General features: G+C 40.5%; 1 protein-coding gene across 4 annotated transcripts in view; it reads right to left on the bottom strand.

Annotated features, from left to right (window-relative positions):
* Positions 1–884: 884 nt before the first annotated feature.
* sfmbt2 (Scm like with four mbt domains 2) overlaps positions 885–17,107 on the bottom strand; it is a 69,041-nt gene continuing 52,818 nt past the window's right edge. For all 4 annotated transcript variants that reach the window (XM_030720127.1, XM_030720126.1, XM_030720125.1 and 1 more), the window contains 7 exons: positions 12,463–12,602; positions 11,913–12,022; positions 8,133–8,308; positions 7,806–7,975; positions 2,816–3,085; positions 2,294–2,416; positions 885–1,812 (listed from right to left, as the gene is read on the bottom strand). In XM_030720127.1, coding sequence (XP_030575987.1) covers positions 1,672–1,812; positions 2,294–2,416; positions 2,816–3,085; positions 7,806–7,975; positions 8,133–8,308; positions 11,913–12,022; positions 12,463–12,602 — 1,130 coding nt within the window. In that variant the 3' untranslated portion in view covers positions 885–1,671. The remainder of the gene's footprint in view (positions 1,813–2,293; positions 2,417–2,815; positions 3,086–7,805; positions 7,976–8,132; positions 8,309–11,912; positions 12,023–12,462; positions 12,603–17,107) is intronic.

The following is a 17,107-nucleotide window of genomic DNA, read 5'->3' as shown; positions in this document are numbered from 1 at the left end:
ACCTTTGGCTCACAGGGATTATAAGAATATATGCTCACCTCTCTAACTTTGGCTTTCGTCTTACATTCTAACAGTACAGTATATACACTCGCCTGCCTGTTTGTTAATGCAAATATCTAATTAGCCAATCACATGGCAGCAACTCAATGCGTTCAGCCATGTAGCTGTGGTCAGTGTGACCTGCTGAAGTTCAAACCAAGCATCAGAATGAGGAAGAAAGATGATTTAAGTGACTGAATGTGGCATGATTTTTGGTGCCAGGCAGGCAGGTCTGAATATCTCAGAAACGTCTGCTCTACTGGGATTTTCCCACCCAACCATCTCGAGGGTTTAGAGACAATGGTCCGAAAAACAGAAAATATCCATTGAGCAGCAGTTCTCTGTCCCCGTTAAGGTCAGAGCAGCCAGACTGCTTTGAGCTGATGGTACAGTGACTCAAATAACCACTCATCACAGCCAGGATATGCATCTCTGAATGCACAACACATTGAAACAGAAAATCACACCAGGTGCACCTACTGTCAGCTAAGAACAGGAAAGTGAGGCTGCAATTTGTTCTACAAATGAGTTCATTGCACTCAAATGGTCTCCACAGTCACCAGATCTCAATCCAGCCGAGCACCGTGGTGGAACGGGAGATTCTCATCCTGGATGTGATGCTGTCATGTCAATATGGATCAAAATCTCTGAGGAAGGTTCCCAGCAGCTTGTTGAATCTGTGCCATGAAGAATTAAGATTAAGGCAGCTCTGAAGGCAAAAGTCAAGCAGCTGGTGAGTGTGACAAAAAAATGAAAAAGCATTTAAGTATAATAGGTCCCCTTTTAATCCTAATCTTGATGTTTTAGTGTTTGAAGAAAAGTGAAGCACAAGAAAAAAAAACTGATAAAAATCAATAGAAATTTATTTTCTTACTTATCAAAAATATCTGCAACAGAATTGCATAGATGGACACAAAATAGCTTCCATGATTGTTTCATGTGACTGTAACAATGAGAAGAGAGCAAGATTATTCCAGTGTGTTGTTCTCTCAAACACATGGGATGCTTATTTGAACGTAATAAATTCATACCACAGTTTCCTGTTTTCTTTCAGTGAAAAATGAGTTGATACATACAGCGTGATATACAGCTCCAATTCTCTTCTCAAAATCCAAATAGATAAATCACTCCTTATAAATAAGGACAACAATAAATATTCCAAATATATTAATTCTTGGTTTGTTAAATACTTTCCGATTATACTTTTCTGAACCGATTATGTCACACAGAAAAGGGAAAATGCTTCATAATTATAATTTTTTCTTAACTTAAATGCTATGATGCTCCTCTATGACAAATCAAATGGAAATGAAAAGTAAGAAATAAACTATTCTTGAAAAATGAGTCCTCAGCTCCTTCACAGATCAGCGACGTGTGTTCAGTTCTGCCGGAGTCGGCAGCAAGAGAGTTTTTTTTTATTTTTGTGGGTACTGCATAACATTTTCACACAACTAGTATCCCAGAAATCAATCCTTCAGTTTCTCGTTGGGAAACATCCTCCAGCTGTCCCTCGGTTTGTGCTTATCGAAAATAACCGATTGCCGGAACAATTTGGAAATCCACGTGATCCAACATTTCCCCCCGACTGAGCGGGTGTTCGGTTGGCGGTTTGCTCCTGTCGCTGCTCCTCGATCAGTTGGCGTACTGTTTGTAGAAGGCAACTTTGACGCGCTCGATCTGGTGGCACAGCTTAATGGCGGGCCCGAGCTTCAAGTCCATGCACTCCTGGACTGTGGGCAGAGTGAGCAGCAGCAGGGCCTGACCATCGATGTCCTGCACACAAATTAAACAGTTTTAACTCACGTTTTTCAGCTGAAACTGACCAACTCCTGGGGTGTATTTCACTTATGTGCTAACAGCTGGTTTCTTTCCTTCCACTAAAAGATGCTATTTACACTTTAGGTTTCCCCACTAAGGCCTCCTGAGGCAATACTTTCAAACAAAGCAATGAAAATAAAAATGAACCAGAGCTTTAGCTTTATTATACTTGCTTGAGTTTAGTTTAGCGTTCATTAGTTTCAGTGTCGGTTTTTGTTATGATTTATGTGACATTTGTCAAGTTGTAAGAATTGAAAAGTTTAGAAGAGGGCAATAAGAAAACACAATAACTAAAGCATTTAATAACACTGATATCACAATCTCGAACATGCGCACCAAAGCTTTGATAGGTAGATGAAAACGGTAATTTGTAGGTGAATAAATATCTCAGCGTTTCTCCTGCCATCAGCGGTGTTTCATAAACCTGAGTTTTTACCTGCTCCTGGAAGATGTTGGCCAGGGATGCACAATCAGTAGAGTTTATGAACTGGACGACTTCGTCTACGCTCCACTCCAGAGGGTTTCTGTCCAAAACCAGCTGACCTTCCTCCTCCCCCACCTGAACAGACACACATTAAAGATGCACTGTGAACTACAGGATAGCGCACACACACACACACACACTGCCCTGGGTTCTGTTAATCACTCAACTATTTCATTCTAAAGCTCAATTAATCGCCATCATTGATTTATTCCAGTGTAGAAGCTCATGATGGAGCTCTTTTACACTCCTCTCAACCACAACACAATTATGTTTACACATATTTGCAAAAAAAATAAGTTTATGTAGCTGAAAAATCTTTGAAATCTGCTGCAAAAGTGAAGGCATTCAAAAATGCCCAACTGCAGCCAAAGATCCTAAAGTGCACCTAAATTATGATGCATTAATTTTATGTCAGCTCTATATGTAAACAGGACCACGAGGAACCTGTTTTGTAGTCTGTGTTGTGTGTTTTACCTGCATGTCTTGTCCTTTGGCTGGCTGGTACTTGTTCTGGTTGTAGGCCGACAGCGAGCGAGTTGACCTCCGGCGCCCTCCGGGAGCTTCTGGGCCGACTGCTGGGTTTCCCACGCTGACGGCCCTGCGCAGCGTCGTGGCCCGGCGAGGACGGCTGCTGGTCACGTCCACCGACGAGGTGTCCGTGTGGTCCTCGCGAGGTTCCGAGCTGGTGCCCTCACTGCCCGAGTGCAATGCCATCTCTTCATCCTCCTCTCCCTCGTCGCTGTCCTGCAGAGGCGAGAAAGATGGGCATTGATGGTCAAATTAGTGTTGTGGAATAATTAAAAGGAGAATCGTAAAAGGCCGTGAATACATTTTAATTTAAATCATTTTTGTGAGGATTAATGAAAATTAGCACAAAAACTGAGCATGAATATTCATGTCCCAACAATGCTCCAACCTTCCCACTTTTCTCCTGCACTGGTGTAACACTAAAGGAAACATCTGAGCTGGACAGAAGGAGAAGAAGAAGTAGACGTGAGGGAAGTCTGAAGTTTCTTTTTAGTGACATCAGCTGTGACTCGTGTTCTCAGAGTTTCTGGTTTCCGCAGACAAGGCCGAGGATTTGGAGTTTACACATGAGCTGCTGTGTTGACTTAAATGTTTATATAAATATTTGAATAAGTTCTTAAATATTATGAGTGTAGCTTACTGACAGAAAGCCGCAGTTTTTCATGCAAACTGCCAAAGCTCAAATTAGCTAACAGTATAAATTATTTTAAAGATAAGTTAAATTGATTACATTTTAGGGGGACATTTCCATTTGCATATGTAAGAGAGAAAAGGCCACTCCTCATCGTTAACATAAGTGGATTATCCCTTCAATCACTTCTTGTTTCTCTTTAGGACTGAAACCATCTTCCAACCAGTCTGGCCAGTAAAACACTCCACATTGTTGCTGAACTGCCTCACACAAAAACTATAGCTTCGATCTAACAAACCGCTCCCTCCCGGCAGCCTCCACCCTCGCAGAGGCTACATTATTTTTCTATAATGTGATGAGGCAGGTAATCAGGTTTTTAAAGGTTCCTTACTTCTCTGGATTATTTCCAGTTTGGCCAAGTATATGCTCCTGTGCCATAATTCTTCATGGAGAATATGTACATATTCACGAGGCTTTAGTTGCGTTTTTTCCTTATAGACTGCCCAGGAGTATGTAAAATAGGTAAAACTAGCTAAACTTCAACCAGCCACTGCAATAAAATACCATGTGAAATATTTAATATTAATAACCCAACAATTTAACAATATACAAGTATATTTGCATTATTTATACTATTTTTCTCCTGTTTTTACATTTTGCTGACATTTTCCAAATGCCCATCTTTTACTTGTAACTGAGTATTTTGTAGTGCAGGGTTCCTGCTTTATGGTATAAATACTTGGGTATGTTCATTGCAGGAGGAGGACATCATTTTTGTGTTAGAAGGCTAAAAAAAACGCACCTTTCACTTCATAACTGTGAGCTATGAAGCTCACACATCATAAAGCAGCACTGCTTCTCGCTTGCTGAGGTTTTGTCAGGATGTTTGTTGCCTTAAAAAAGTGACAGTGGTAAAAATTTTCTGAGGTTAGATGCTCTAAAAAAACGTTTGGCCCATATTTGAACTTAAACAGTGCCCCTAAATAATTCACACACGTGGTTTCAGGTAATGTTAGTCGGATATGTTGAAATTATTGACCTTTTTTTTGCCAGAATGCTCCCACTTATTCTGGATTATCTGTCCATCTGGGCTTTCTCTGATGCAAAACAGCACCTCACTTCTTACTACACTGACACTGGATTAAATCCTGTGACTGCAGAGGATCAAAGTTTCACTGTGGACTTAAGGAGGCCTCTACAACTGAGTGAGCTCTGAGAACAACCACTGACGTTTAGGAAGTCTTCTGGTCATAAAGAGTATTCTGTGGCGAGGTCGAGTGATCATAATACAATCACAGAGAAGATGCCGCCTGTTCACTAAAAATATCTTTACACTTTTCAGTGATGTTAAAAACATATTCATGTGGTTTAAACATGATGCAAGAAATGGAAACTTCTGCTGCTGTTAGACGAGGAACAGAAGAAACAGATTTAATTTTAGTTGTAGGTTCAAAGTCTCAGTGGGGGATGCTTGGCACAAAATTTTATTATGTGAATAACACAGCTACACTAATGCAGCCTTTTATTATCCAACATGCCAGGTTGTACTACCCTCCTACTGACAACATTCAGCAATGCTGCCTGAGAGCTGAGGACCAAAATGTAAGAACATATGATAAATCCCTTTAATTACTGTCAGTGTTAGTACAGAAGTCTATTTTTATGTGTCTTGACTTTATATTCTTCCAGTCTAAATCTACCTTTCAGCCTGTTTCTCTTCATATCATTAACACAACCGCTCATGTTAATGCTGTTGTTTTGGGTTATCTTTGATATTCATAATTCCATCCATCCTGACCCTTACAGCACCCCTCCCGAGGGAGGTGGGCCAACAGGAGGGCGTGCCCGTGTCTCCTCTTCGAGCTGCACCTGGGCCAGCCCCACAGTCTAAGGCCTCGAGCACCACTCCATGGTGGGGTCCCGGTAACCCTATCCCGGGCAGGGTAAACTGTTCCCCTGATCTTCCTCTCATGAGGGTCATCTGAATGATCGTCTTTTCAGTTAAACCTTCCATATCCATAAGCATGAACACACATTCAGTACAGTGGCCTACAGCATATTAACAGTTAGTAAATAAATAGAAATTAAGACCCACAAACATAAATCTTTCAGGGTCTACTTTTAACTTTTAGTCACTCATTGCCGTGTTGCCAATTTTTAAATGGTTACTTTTACAAAGTATGTATTGTTTATTCACCATCTCTCTTGCTTGTGTGTGTGAAACTGTCCTAATATCACCTCACCAATCACCTATAAATAACTGTGAATCACACTAACCTGCGCAAAAGGTTCAATACAAATAAAGTCTGACTAGAAGTTTCCAGAGTGTGTGTCATGCGCCCGCCCCCGCCTCCCCTTTGTGGGGAAAATGTTTTGGGTTTTTGACCACAGCAGCAATGACAAGGACATCTTACCCTCATGAATTTTTATTATTATGTTATCCAACTCTTCTTCATGTTATCTGGCCACCGAGTGACAGTTTGTTTTTCATAAACAGACCAGGAGCACAAGAAGAGAGGAAAGTGCAAAACTGCTCGCCCTGACCTGTAATTCATGCACACCAAAATTAACAGAGCCTTTTAAAATAATTACAGTTTGTTCAAATCCTTTCTCCAGTGTGAAAGGTTCTGTGCATGTTTTATTGTTTCATTCATCCAGACTGCACAGTGGGCGTATTCAAAGGCAGCTTAAGTGCTTATATGCACTTCCCATAAAAGTAGAATGTGCTATTTTTGTAAATATCAGCTGAACTGGCCTCAAATATGACTGATAACCACTGATCATTTAGTCATAAAACAAATATGATAAGAAATGCCTGCTAAAGCCTTTGTGACAAGTGACAAAGGACATAATGTAAAGCTGCCTTCAGCTGACAAAAGACAGGAATTTCTATTAATTCAGAGTCAAAGGCTGTCTGTATGCTGTCCCATCAATGCCTGATCAATGCAAATCCAAAGGTTGTCTCTCTCTGCTGAGGAGCTGCATGCCTTTCATTGTTCTAGGCTGTGGCCTCCAGATAATCACATTTACATTTAGATGGTCACAGAGACATGACATGAGGATGAGATATGGCACTCAAGGAATCCAGAGTAGAAATCCATGAGACTGCTAAAGATCCTTGGCCCAGAAGAGCCCATTAAAACCCAAAGCAGGAAGAGGGTTTTATACTTTTTCTTGGCTTACTGCACCAATAATATAGATTTCTATGGCATTTGTAGGGTGGTCTGGATTAAACTGTGGGTGTTTGCGGGGGGTGGGGGCATTTTAAACCTTACTGTGGGTCAGAAACGCCAAACTTTTGAACCGTTTTCTGTTGTATTTACCTGGTAATTTATATAAATTAAAATATTGGGTCCGCATGACCGCTGATATTAAAGTTATGGTGCTCTCCCCATTGGATAGGGGCTGCCCACTTGTTTTTTTGCTTCCCCATGTTTGACATGCTGCTTGCAGTGAATTTGTCAGAGCTGGTTTCTTTGTTTACCCCACAACTGTTTAACCAGGATGAGAAATGTTCTAAATCAGCCATTTCATTCTGCTGTCACAAATGTAAAGATGGTATTTTCTCAGTCACTCGTGCGAAAGCAACAAGGTGAATACTGAGCAGAAATTTCTCTGACTGCTGTGGAGAGCTTTTAAAAACAGAACAGTGGTTTTGCAACCGGCGTTGTTATTGATAAATACACGATGTTCAGCACAGCAGTCATCCAACGTTTGTTTAATCCATCTGAAAACTTGCAAATGTCCTCAGCTGGGTTCTCAAATATGTCTAGATCCCCACTTTCATGCTCGTACGGGTTTGTTGGACTATTGGATTACAGGGAACTTGGCGGGGAGCGGCATCAGAAGGTCCTCCGGTGCTTTCATCACCTTTGCTTGCCTCTTGTTCTTCTTCTTTACGAGTTTAAAGCTCACACACAAATGTGGCCTTGATGCTGTTTTACGGTGGTACTTAGGCTGCCTGAAGATGGTACTTCTCTGGCATCTACATATTAAATTAACGACTGTAATGTGATTGACGGCAACCTTACTGTGCCAGATGTGAGGCTATTTTTAGCTACAGCAAATAACTCTGCCCAGCAGTGGATATATCTGCATGACGCGCCACAACACCTGTCTGAGAAACTCATCTTTTTCCCCCATATTTGTTATATTCACGCATGAGCTTGTTTATATTTATACACCATACACTCTTTTGTGACTGTACACACTGCTTGTCACGTGAGCAGGAGCGCACAGGACACTTGTTCTGAGAAAGAAAGGAAAAGATTGTGTAAGAACTGAAGAAGAGAGGTGTTAACTAACCTGTGGGGAGCCAGCAGGAGTGTAGTCAACAGCAGATGAGCGTCTTTTCTTCTGCACAAAGATAGCTTTCCTCTTCTTCCTGCGGCGCGTCGGCTTGGCCAGCTCCCCCTCTGCTGTCTCTTCTCCCGCCGTCGGCTTGGACAGCTTCCTCTTCTTCCCATAGTAACAGGCTGTGGACACACAGCAGATGTTGGAAACAATGCACCCAAAACAAAACTTAGCCACTCATCCAGGGCAATTATACACTCTGCAGCGTCACAAGCTTTGATTTGGGTCTCCTTCATAGCTGTGGCGCAGGAAGTGATGCGTATAATTACAGAGACTCACTGTATTTGGTTTTTGTTTGGACGGAGCAGTTCTCTGGGCACTTGTCAGTAACGAGGATGGGGCTGAAGAGGTTCGGGCAGCATTGCAGCTTCACACATACTTTACGGCAGAAATCTGGGATCTGGTCTGCTAGGCGAACAATCCGAATGGTGGAGCGATACGTTTTCCCTTTATATCTGTAGGGAAGAAAGAAACACAAAGGGACATTGTCATCCAATAATTAATTTTATTTATAAGGACAATGGCTAATTAAACTATCTGTGATCCATCAAAGCACCCAGTGATGGATGATGATTGCCTGTACATAAGGATATGAAAAGCAGGCTATTTTAGGAGAGCACGCATGAATTCAGACTGCTCGGTTGATGAGAGCGATTCAGGACGGCAGAGTGAGATAAAGGGTCAATTTGGCAATATCCCACTTAATGGCTAAGCTCAGGGAAAAGTGAGCACATCTCCTGGCAAAAAAAAAAAATACAAAAGTTGCTTTATGCTTCATTGAGCTGAGGAGATCTATTTTAGGTAAATTTTTAAAGTTTTTTTTAACATGTACTAATAATTAAAGAAAGACAACATGAGTACAGCTGGACCGAAAGTGTGATCATCATAAGTTCTGTTTTGTTTTGTATTGTCAGAAACAGAGGTGGCAAAAGTACTGACATTCTGTACTTAAGTAGAAGTACAAGTACTTGTGTTAAAAAATACTTTAGTAAAAGTCGAAGTACTGGTTCAACTTCTCTACTTAAGTAAAAGTAAAAAAGTACAGGCTCTGAAATGTACTCAAAGAAAGTAAAAGTAGTTCTTTGGAGGATGTTTCTACAAGCTATTTTTGTGTAAAACTAACCGAACCTCATTATATATTATTGAAATAATATAAAATATTACATGAGAATACAAACGTTATTCCAATCTAAATTTTAATCCTAATGAATGCACTCAGCTTGAATCTGTTATGTAGGACACAAACTGTGAAAGGGAATTTAAACACAGCTCTATTCTCTGTGTCCTCCATAGTAGAGGGTGACTGTGCCTCAGGGGTTACAGTGGGATTCAGAAGGTGGAGGAACCCTAAGATCAGCTGTAGTGGCTCTGCATGGGGAGAAGAATCACAACTTTCTATTGTAGCTCCAGTAAATGATGTTGGTGTGCAGGCTGTGATCAGCTGACCTGCTGCTGCTGCTCTGAGGTTTACTGCTCTGTGTGGATGAACTGAACTCACAAAGATGTAACCCAGTATTTCACAGCTATCTGAGCTGATCTCCATCCCCTACACTGACAGCATACAGGCTGTAGAAATGTTGGATTCAGTGAATGAATCTCAGCATCAGCAGCTTTGATTCAAACTCATCTCTGCTGCACTGATGTAACCTGTAACTCTGACCATGAACACAAACACTGTGCTCCAGTCCAACACAGAGCTTTACTGTAAATACAGTACAACAAGCTGACCTGTTTATCACACACTAAACTGCAGTATTTTCATAGAATCTCTGAATTACACAACGTCAGCATACTTCCAGTCCTTACCTTTAACTCTAACCTCTCTTCTTCCTCTCCTGTCCTCTTTCTCCATCTCTGAGTGAACTTCTCTCTCTTTGCTCTCCCTGAAATACAGCAGCTTTTCTTTTAGCTAGCAGACACACTGTGTGACAAACTGCACACACTTTGTGTGTCTGCTGATATTTGTTGAGCATTTAGAAACGTTGCATTTACCTGCCACACGTTACTCCCTTCATGCTCGCTCCTCTTCAGTAGCGCTAGCTAAGCTGTTTATGTGCCGCAGCGTAACTTACGGACTCGGTCCGGCCCGATTATAGCGCTATAAATGATACATTAATTATATGGGTTTGCGTATTTAATCCCTTTGTACGAGATAAGCCCCGGTGATGGAGGATACGCAGTACGATTGTCTCTTATGTGTTATTATTCCTCCATTTAGGCTCAGATCGTTTGATGTTTGAAGGCGCACTGACCGGAAATAAAAACTTCTCCCTGACGTGTTAAAAAGTAACGAGTCTGTTTGAAAATGTAAGAAGTAGAAAGTACCGATACTTGTGTAAAAATGTAGGGAGTAAAAGTAAAAAGTAGTCAGAAAAATAAATACTTAAGTAAAGTACAGATACCTGAAAAATCTACTTAAGTACAGTAACGAAGTATTTGTACTTCGTTACTTCCCACCTCTGGTCAGAAACTAAAAATGAAGGTTTGCTGGTTTCACAAAACATACATTCAACTACTTAGAGAAAATCATCAATTTCATGTCACAGTTTGAATGTTGAGTCATTCAATTTGTTGCTCTGGTCACGTGACATTTAAGATAAACTAATAAGGAAAATCACTTTAAGTCAAAGCCCTAATAGGAAAAAAATAATTAAATGATCCATTTTTACCCTTAAAAAGTTCAATGTTAACATGTTTCTAAACATCCAGCAGAGCTTAGCTGATCTCTTTGTTTAATCATTAATCAGGCTGGATGAGGGGGGATTTCCACATCCCCAACAGTGTCTGTGTAACTTATTTTTCATAGGCCCCTCAATGAAGCAGTCATAATGGAGAACGCGCCTTGTGTTATTCAAGAAAAGAAAAGAAAAACACAAAAAATATATATTTTATTTCTTCATCTAATTGATTTTTTTCCCTCTGCAGCCTTTAGAGGTCTCATCTAAAAGTGGCTTCAAACAGACCTGAAGATAATTAGACCCAATCAAACTTTAACATAATAAAAAACATGATCGGCATAACAAAATGCACCAACAGTTATGAGCAACAATGTTCATAGCAGCTTATATTAATTCAATTATTTTAATTTACTCAGTTACTTTTATTCACCTCTATCTTATTAATGTATTTTTTTGGTCTTCCTGAGTTTACATTAGACAGTGGAAACTTCTCCACATTAACACCTTAAAATGTCTCCTTTTGCTTGATTATCAACCCAAAACTGAACATATTAAACTATAAAGTAGCACTAGTTTAAAAACTGCCTAAACCTTGCTTAATGATGTCTTTTCTTACATTTTAAGGCACTAACATGATCTAAAAAAAAAAAACCCTGTAATGATTATGACACAGCATGTGAGTTAATTGTGATCTGTGCATATACACTATACAGTGACCCAGAGATGTGCTCTATCAGGACCTCAATTTTAAGTAACAATATGACGAAAATTACAGCCGAACAGGACACAACCATAAATTAATGAGAAATATGTACTCTGTCAACTTGTTTTTGCCCTTGCCTAATTGAACTCAATTGTGTACAGAACCTTCTCCAATTTAGAGTCAGAAATAAATTGGCTCTCTGGGTGGTAGATGCCCCAGAAAATTAAAAGTAAATCCTTTGGCTTGAATGTGATCACTGTGCTCTGTGGGCCACCACAGGTGACTCACTCAGACTCATGACTGCCTGATTCTCTCTCGTTTCAGATGGAAAAATGGGGGAAGTTTTTGATTAGAAAACACCAAGCATGCAGCCTGAAGCTGTGGAATAATTTGACTCTGTGCTGCCAACAGTGGATGAAAATGCAGACCTTACACAAACCACTGCAGCAACAACAAAAAAAATAACATCAAAAATAAACGACGGGCAGCAAAGATGGTCTCGCAGGAAATGAGGGGAGGGTTTACTGGGCCCTTTTGGGAGAGATGGTGATGATTTATTATGAAATTCAATGGGCCGTGACCAAAACAGGAGTGGAGCAAATGAAATGAGAAAAGAACATGTTCATTGTTGGTTCCCCTGCCATTTTGTTTTGTTTTGTTTTGTATTTTTCCCCTCACTTGGCTTTGAGGGTCTCCTCTTGGCAGTCCCAGCTCTGATCCTCCAGCTCCTGCAGCTCCTTCAGGACTCGTCCAGGCTTGTACGCGGCGTTGATCAGCATGCTCAACAGCTGAAGGCAAAAGCAGATCAAAAAAAAGATAAATAAACTGAACAACTCAAGACAAAAATCAGCAAACACAAATGAGGATCCAGGTGAAAGCGAAAGGACAGCCGCAAGTCATAAAAACTGTGGCCAAAACTGCATTCTCACACCTGCATAAAGTGCATGAGCACGCACTGTCTCAGGAGAAATTAAAAGGCTGTTTTCCCAAGCGGTGGTGACGGCGTATAGCGGTAAACACTGCTGACTGACAGCTCCTCACATTAAAATGAAGGTGCTGCTGGGAAACTGCAGGTGGTTAACAAGACATCGCTGTCTCGCCCTCCGTCTTTTCCCCTCCTCCCTCCTTCAATTTCTGTCAGCCCACCTCTCCCTTTGAAAGTGTGCAACTCTTTGATTAAACCTGCTCCTCTCTGTATCCCCCCCACCTGCCTTTGACATCAGCCCACCTCTTTGAGGACCAGTGTGCATTTTCCAGGTCCGACAGCCTGCGGCAGCTCTGCGATGCGTCCCTTGTTGAGGTAGGGTCCTGAGAAACAGCGGTGGTTGACAAAAATCTTGGAGCAGCAGTATCTTCCATTAGCTGAACCTAGGACAGAAGAAAAGAAGGAAATAAATATGCTACATGTAATATTGCTACAGGTCAATAAATATCGTTCACAAATTCTGAAACAATAAAAATAATTAAAACAAATAAGTGCATATCTAAAACAAATATCTGGGAGTTCTGAAATCCAGGCACCAATCTGAATCTTTCCGGTTCTCTGGGATAAAGATTTAGCCTCAACTGTAAAAAGCTATTTTACGCAATATTGGATTTGGAAAAAATCAAATAGAAACAGAAAAGAGTGTACAAGGAAGCTTTTAAAGTAAATGTATTACTCCTCTTTTTCTGATGTAGCCACGGGTCACAACATGTCATTATTCCTGGAAGAGAATGTCAGCGTGCCCAACTGCTCGAAAGAAAATGTTCCTCAAATACGAGTCAGCCATCGAGCTTAAGCAGGCTACAGCCACTTATATAATCAAGTCAAGTTAATCGTATAGCACATTTAAGCACAACAGATGTTGATCATCACAGTAATCAATAAAACTATTAGGAAAAAACTGAATAACAGGACAGTAAGGGAATAACCTGAAAATAACCTGAACTGTTCAGAGAAAGACGGTTGTAACTTACAACTAAACTGAAAAGGCTAAAGATAACAGCTGACTTTTTAGTTGACACGTGAAAACTGTTAACGAGGCAGACCGACTGATCTGGAAGGGGAGGCTATTCCACAGATTCGGACCTGCAACCTGCAAAGGACCGAATGGCTGTAGAAGCCAGTCTGCCAGGCAGCTTACGTAAGCATTCGCTGGGAAGTCTAACAGTGATAGATACTCGGGGGCAAGCCCATGCAGGCATTTCCAAGTTTACAAAAGGATTTTAAATGAATCCTGAACTGCGCATTAACCAATGTAATGATGCCAAGATGGAAGAAATACGTTAATGATTCTGTTTGCCAGTTAGGACTCCAGCAGCAGCACTTTGGATCAGCTGCAAATGTGATGATAAGTTGGTATTAAGTACCACCAACTCACCTGTACCAGGAGTACCAGGATTACAGCAAACAAGCAACATTTAAATTGGAAATAATGGATAGACGTATTTGGTCATTACTTTTACAGCATTTAACAGTCACTGAGCTAATCGGCTTTTTCAGGACTGTGTGTGTTTTGTGGTTTGATCAGCGGTGGCAGTATAAGGAAATGACCCAACTACATTTCTCTGGTTTTGTTTCTCGGTGCTTTAACTCGACTCCAAACCAGAGAAAAGACAAAAGAAGAAAACAGAAACCTCGTCTGTGAAATTCTTCAGTTTTCATGCAGGATTCCAGGTTGTGACGCTCTTTACTCGCTGCTTTTGGTGTCTGTTTTCCACTTTATTATTCTTATGTTCCTGTATTTCATTAGTATGTGACTAACCATTTCACCACATAGGTGAGAGCAGAGTCAAACTGGGCCATGAGTGCATCCTGTTCACATGACCCCCCCAACCCCCTCCAGTGCCTTCAAGAGATGAACTAAGGGGGTCGAATGAACAATGCTGCTCTCTGCCCTTACTGCAGCACCTGAAAACTGTCTGCACCTGGAAGTGCACTGCCAGGGGTGAATAGTAATTAGATAGGGTGATGAATATGCATGAGCGAGTGGGCGGATTTTAAAGAGGGACAAGGTTCTCCTGGAAACAATGCCTAAACCCCCTCTTTGCTGTTTTTGTGCTTGAACATACATGTTGCTTACAGACGTATCTGTTCCCAAAAGAAAACACTGTCCACACAATGAGGACGTGAGAGAAGGATGTGGTATTTTGGTAAAATCTATTTTCTGCTCAGAGATTATTTACTGATATTTCTTACTGTTCGGCTGCACAAATGAACCCAGAATTATACCTAACATTGCCCAAGCACTATTCTTTAAAAGAAACAAAGAAGAAAAAAAAGCCACATTACCTGGCTGTAATTTTGGCCTAAATCCCACTGGCCTTGTTGATATTTCACAATTACTGATGTTTGGAGAGATATAGCTTCGTGGTGAATTCCCTTGGGCCACAATGATGTTGAGGAAAACCCCAGTTAAGTTCGGTTATTTCAGACATGGAGGCAAGTGAAAATGAAAAATAATACACCCACATTTATCTATCAGTTGCACTGAATACACAAAACACTGCCTGCTTCAATAGAGATGCTGCTGAACAGTCTTGCTGCACTGGCTTCAGACTGCTCTAAACATCCCTTCCTATCTGACATTTTTAACTCTAGGATCTCTATGATGTCATAGAGAGGGGATATCCCTAATATGGTCATCTCAGGTACACAGCTGTTTATGAGGGGCAGCCAATCAGGGGAAAAATGGCTTAAAAGGAGAGGAAACAGCTTGTTTGAGACACCAAGGCCCAGTACAAATAAATAAGGATATTTAAAGGATTGTTTAAAATTATGACCACTCTTAGTAGAGTCCAAGAATGCAAATATGAAACCGGAATGAGCACAATAGATTCCCTTTAAGTTGTGTGATAGAAAACCAGAAACACAAGACAATTTACTAAAAAAAAAAGAAAAAAAAAAGTAATTTTTAACAATTTACTTTATAAACACATTGAGGTTTATGTGGTTAGCAAAGAATGCTGCACTTCTGGCTCTAAGGTTTTGTTTGTGGGTGTAGCCTTCTTGCTCCAGCTGATAAAAAGCCAAACAAGCACAGAGTAGTCCCGGGGCAGCTACAATAACATTTGGCAGAACTGAAACGCTCTGGCTCTTTAATGCGTTGGAGATAAATAGGGATTTCCTGTGCAACAACATGTGCATATTTAGAATATGGTTTATAAGAGAGGGAAAGAAAAAGATGTTCACTGAGGAGGAAATGAAACTTAATGAGCCAAAGTGTGAAATATAGGCACAGGTTGCATCTTGTTGTAAGTGCTTTTTGCTTTCTCTAGTAGAGGTAAACATTTCTTTAACATTTCTGACGCAAATTAACCAGAACAGAAAAGGCTAAAATCTGAAGACAAAATGCATTTAACTTTGTAGGATCGATAATGAATTTATCAAAGAGACCGATTGATTCAGTTTATGCTGATAAACTGAATTATTGTGGCAAGGAAGATCATTTTATTTAAAAAATTATTTTTCCCCTCTTTTGACTTCAGGGGAAACGGAAGAAGAACAATAAAAGGAAATCCATGTAGCTACAACCACGATAACAAGGAGTAGTTGATAAAGTAAAACTGTGGTTCTGGTACAACAACAAATCAGAACAGGGTTGGGAACCACTCATATCGATGCCAATGCTTTTCAATCATTACAGGGATATATTTCCAACAGCACTGACTGACTTCCCAAAGGGTTTTCCTGTTCCCACTAATTCATTAACACCATGGGTGTTAAAACACAGATTTTAACTCGAGCCAATAACAACGCTGGTCTAAATTCCCACTTCATGTGCTCGGGGTAGGGCTGTAGCAATAACACAATTATAAAAAAAAAAAATCCTGTCATTTTTTTAATTCAGTGCTTCGTTTGAACTCTGTAGCCATCAGTTGTGTAAGAGCGAGCGTTTCACACACGTTTGTGACTAAAATCAGACCTGCAATAGAAACGTATCTAGGAGCACACGGGTGAATAAGGATTACAACGTTAAGCCCATGCACAACAAATTTCTCAACATAAATACTGATAACACAACAACCACACTGAAGACTGTGCTGCCATAGATTAACGTACATCTGTCTACACACCGCGAAGAGCAAGGAGGCGGAGCCACTACCGAGACAGTGAGCTCAGGTGGAGTCGAAGAAAATGTTTTTCTAGTGTCCAGAACACCAGCTCTTATTTCCGTGATCACCACTAAAACCTTTACTGGGAAAAAGCTGGTGGAAGCCCTTCATCAAACAAGCATCAACGTGAAGACGACAGAACTGTGTAGCTGGTCCCATCCACCGCCGTTTGTTTTACACATCGAAAAAAATCTGCAGTGAAACTGCAGAAGTTAAAATATGCAAATGAACGCTTAACTGAGTCTGATGCGATGTTTAAATCGGGGGCACCTGCAGCAAGCAGGAGTGAGCCTAAAGGGGAGCATGGGCTATACGAGGTCATGGTTATTTCAGAGCTTTAGAAACATTATTTTCCAGATTTAGATTAATATAAACATAAAACGAATTATTATATAAATTAAATTTTATTAATATTTTAAAATATAAAAAAAAAAGTAGGCCAGTAAAAATATACATGAACCAGCAAAACTCTGAGCCACTGACTTTTAGCTGTTGGGCTGGACACTGAATTATTGTTAACATTACTTATTAACATGTGCACCATCAGAACGGCTGCTTTCTATAGCAGGAAACGCATCAAAGCGCAGGACAAACCTCAGTTCTGAGAATGCTGATGTGCTCGCTTTTCTTTATGCTGCTTTAAAGGCTTACAGACACACATACTCATTTCACTAGCGCACACACACACACACACAAAAACATATATGAACACACACCAAATCTACCTCATCCAGGAGATACAACACTGTCAGAACACTTTTTGCTTCTTCTTGAGG

This window comes from Archocentrus centrarchus, chromosome 23, assembly GCF_007364275.1.
Source record: "Archocentrus centrarchus isolate MPI-CPG fArcCen1 chromosome 23, fArcCen1, whole genome shotgun sequence".
Classification (NCBI taxonomy): Eukaryota; Metazoa; Chordata; class Actinopteri; order Cichliformes; family Cichlidae; genus Archocentrus; species Archocentrus centrarchus.
This window is presented reverse-complemented; position numbering and strand designations above follow the sequence as displayed.